This window comes from Lepidothrix coronata, unplaced genomic scaffold (assembly GCF_001604755.1).
Source record: "Lepidothrix coronata isolate B3197 unplaced genomic scaffold, Lepidothrix_coronata-1.0 Scaffold350, whole genome shotgun sequence".
Taxonomy (NCBI): Eukaryota; Metazoa; Chordata; class Aves; order Passeriformes; family Pipridae; genus Lepidothrix; species Lepidothrix coronata.
The window spans coordinates 185,400-189,322 of NW_016690530.1; the positions used below are offsets into that span (position 1 = coordinate 185,400).

The 3,923-nt window shown below is 56.4% G+C and overlaps 1 protein-coding gene across 1 annotated transcript in view; it reads left to right on the forward strand.

Moving 5' to 3' along the window:
* The window catches only part of LOC108509275 (keratin-associated protein 9-1-like), a 5,535-nt gene extending 5,268 nt beyond the window's left edge, over positions 1–267 (forward strand). Inside the window, exon 4 of the mRNA XM_017838635.1 lies at positions 24–267. Within this exon, the coding sequence (XP_017694124.1) occupies positions 24–267 (244 nt within the window). The remainder of the gene's footprint in view (positions 1–23) is intronic.
* The last annotated feature ends 3,656 nt before the right edge of the window (positions 268–3,923 follow it).

Here is a 3,923-nt window from a genome sequence, read left to right on the forward strand (position 1 = left end):
GAGGTGACCAAATCCATCACCAGGTGTGTGGATCCCTGCTGCCAGGAGGTGACCAAGTGCACCACCAGGTGTGTGGATCCCTGCTGTGGGGGCGTCCAGGCCGTCACCAAGCGCGTGGAGTCCTGTGCCACCCCCTGTGTCACCCAGGTGTCCTGTCCCACCCCCTGTGCCACCCAGGTGTCCTGTCCCACCCCCTGTGCCACCCAGGCCTGCCCCGCCTGCGGCCGGCGCTGCCCCCTCCGCTCCCGCAAATTCCGGGGGCTCTGAGGGGGCTCCCGGGTGGGATCCCGAGGAGACCCCGCCCTGCAGAGCCACTGCCCTGGGGGGTCTCCAAAGGCCGAGGACTGAGAGGTTTGTAAATCCCTGGACCTCTCCCTCACGTCCTTGTTTTCCCGGTGCCCTCCCTGCTCCGGGAGCAGAAAATCCTCACGTTCTGCACCATTCCTGCCGTGTTTACCTCAAGAAAGTGCCTTTCCTTGTACATGTAACCGAGTGATTTTTGTGCCCCCGGGAATATTTCCTGGGAGAAAGAGCCTGTAACTCCTCCTTGCCCTGATCTTGGTGGAGGAATGTCCTTGTTTGTTGTTCCTTTGTCACCTTCCCCTTCCCACCTGCGAATAAAACAAACGATCTTGGCACCACCCCAGTGTTCCCTTCACTTCTGTATTGCCCTGGACTCCTGTTTTATTCTTTTGATTTCTTCCTAAAATCCCGATATCTGCAGAGTGGCAGCTCCCTCTGGAATGCTTGGAAAGGTCTAAGGCAGCAGCTGGAGACCTGAGACCCCTCTGGGATGAGAGAATCAAGGAACATCCCGAGTTGGAAGGGACCCACACGGATCATCAAGTCCAGCTCCTGGCCCTGCACAGGACATCCCAAAATCCCACCACACCCCTGAGAGCTTTTGGAAATGCTCCTGGAGCTCTGGCAGCCTTTGGGGCCATGCCCACTGCCCTGGGGAGCCTGGTCAGTGCCCAACAAAGCACCCTCTGGGGGAAGAATTTTCCTGATATCCAACCTGACCCTGCCCTGGCACAGCTCCAGCCACTCCCTGGGTCCTGTCCCTGGTCCCCCCAGAGCAGAGCTCAGGGCCTGCTATCCCAAATATCCCAAATATCCCAGCTCACTGCTGGGACAGGGGGTGCTGCACATCCCGAGGAATCCCCCTGCCGTGGGTTAGGAAAGGCTCTGGAACCCCAAAGGTGGGTTCCCAAAGTGCTCCAAAGCTCCCATCGCTTCCTCCTCGGCCCCAAATCTCCTGGAAAACTGTTCACCCGGGAGTCAGGAACGTCCTCGGGGGCTCCAAACCTCCTCCCTGTTACAGAGGAAGGTTGTGCTGTGCAGGTTCTGTGCTGTGCAGGTTCTGTGCTCTGCAGGTTCTGTGCTCTGCAGGTTTTGTGCTCTGCAGGTTCTGTGCTCTGCAGGTTCTGTGCTCTGCAGGTTCTGTGCTCTGCAGGTTTTGTGCTCCGCAGGTTTTGTGCTCTGCAGGTTCTGTGCTCCGCAGGTTTCCAGGCAGGGAGATGGGCCAGGGCAGGGTTTGGGTGAGCGAATCCCTCCTGGAATGCTGGAGGGAGGAGCGACAGGAGCGCGGGGGAGGCGGCAGACAAGGGTGTGCCCATCTGGCAGCACCCACCGGCTCCTTCTTTGAGGACACCCCGGGGCACAGGGCTGGTGCCTCCCCTGGAATTGTCACCGTCTCACCTCGGCAAGAGGAGCCAGCCGGGAGTGGGAAGTGACAAATCCCACCCAAGGGACGCGGTCTGGGGACATTTGGCCTCACACAAACCATCCCACCCCTCACAGTTCTGTCTCCATCCTCCTCTCTCAGCAGGTTGGGGTGAACCAGCATAAAAAAAACCCCACAAATTCTCCCCGTGCAGGTTTAATTTTACCCCAGAACTCCTTTAAAACTCACTAAAAGGTTCTGTGCAGGCAACAATTTCCTTTTCTCCTGCTGCCAAATCAAATGGAAGAACCCTCTGGGAATAAAGGAACTGCGGGTGGGAAAAATGGCACCCAGATAAGATTCTTCCCTTCTCATGGCTTGGTGTTTGCATGATATTTAATCCTTCAGATTTTAATTCACCTCGGCTCAGCAGAGAGCTGAAACTTCATTTCCAGGTGGGGCTGGAGGAAGGGAAACAGGGAAACAGGGACACAGGGATCCCTGGATCAGCACCTGGGTGTTCAAACTACACCCACGGAACTGTCCCAACAGGGAGAAAACTGCAGCTCAGGGTGAGAAAACGTGGTGGAATCACAGTTCTTGTCCTGTCAGGCCACGTGCTCTGAGCTCTGCAAGGTGCTCCTCGGAGATCAAAACGCAGCTTTATCCAGTAAAACACAAAAAAAATCCCACGGAAAACCGGATTTCCTTCCCAAAACGCCGAGGAAATCAAAGCAAATCTCTTTGAGAGTCCGAAGGCGAAGGATAAAAGAGCTGAGGCATTTTTCCCTGACCACAGTTAGTTCCTCTTCCCGAGGTTTAATTATCCAGGTGCTCGTTTATCATTCCTGCCCGAGCACTCACCTGCCCCAGTAAACAGGAAAAGGGGTGGATGGGGCCGGGCTGGGGCTCCTCATCCTCGTCCCCAGGAGGGATGAGCTCATTCCCTGAGCAAACAGGCCCTGGGGCAGGGGGCAGGTGAGCCACAGGTGAGCCACTCGTGCTCATGTGAGGCCAAGGGCACCCCCCACTCAGCCCCCTGGCATCCCAGCTATTCCCAGAGCCAGAGGAAGGCTGGACACAATTCCACCAGCTGGAATTGTGCTGGATCACACCCTCCCACCCCGCCCTGGCGGGGAAGGGTGACAGGGGAAAGTGGGGTGTGAGGAAGCCCCAGATTATAGGATTTAATTGCAGGCGGGTGCAGCAGAGTGGGCTGGGAGGGCTGAGGAAATGGGGAGAATCCCAGATTCCTGTGAAAAGGCTTTTTCAGCAAAATGTGAGTCCTGGGCAACAACAGCAAGAGGGACACGGAGGGGCTGGAACGTGTCCAGGGAAGGGAACGGACACGGGGAAGGGGCTGGAGAGCTCCTGAGGGAGCTGGGGGGGCTCATCCCAGAGAAAAGGAGGCTCAGGGGGGACCTTCTGGCTCTGGAATTCCCTGACAGGAGGGGGGAGCTGGCGGGGGTCAGGCTCTGCTCCCAGGGAACAAGGGACAGGAGGAGGGGAAACGGCCTCAAGCTGTGCCAGGGGAGGGTCAGGTTGGCCATGAGGAGGAACTTCCTCCTGGAAAGGGTGGTCAGGCCTTGTCAGGGGCTGCCCAAGGAGGTTTGGAGTCCCCAGCCCTGGAGGTGCCCAGGGAAGGACTGGCTGTGGCACTGAGTGCCAAGGTGGGGATGGGGCACAGGAGGGACTTGATGATCTTGGAAGTCTTTGCTGATGGTACAGAGCAGGAAAACTCCTGTAGGAGGCTCTGGGGTAAACCAAGGGCTGTGTGAAACCCAGATGGATCCTATTTTAAAGCAAATTGTTCAGCAGTTCATGAAATAGGTTTGTTTGTTTGTTTTTTCCCCTGCCTCCCCCTTTGGTAGCTCCTGGTGGTGAAACACGAAGAGCTCCTCGGATTCTTGGGAGCCAGAAGTGTTGGCAAGGTGATGTTTTGGGGGGTTTTTCAGAAAAAAAGGCTCCTGGGCAGCAGAATCCAGTGCTCAGGGGGCAGTTCTGCTGCAGCAGCAGACCAAGCTCTGGCCACCAAACGAGGGCCACCAAAGGGTGTTGCTGTGGGGTCCTGACTCACTGCCATCGATGTGAGCAGTCAAAGGAGCAGATTGCTCATAAATGTAATAGAGACCCACAAATAAGGGTCAATTAAGGGGTAATGATCCAGCCCTCTGATGTTCCCACCTGTTACAAACGCAGATAAATTTATGTGTCCTCTCAGAAGGGGATTTCTTGCCCATCAAATGTAACAACGGGG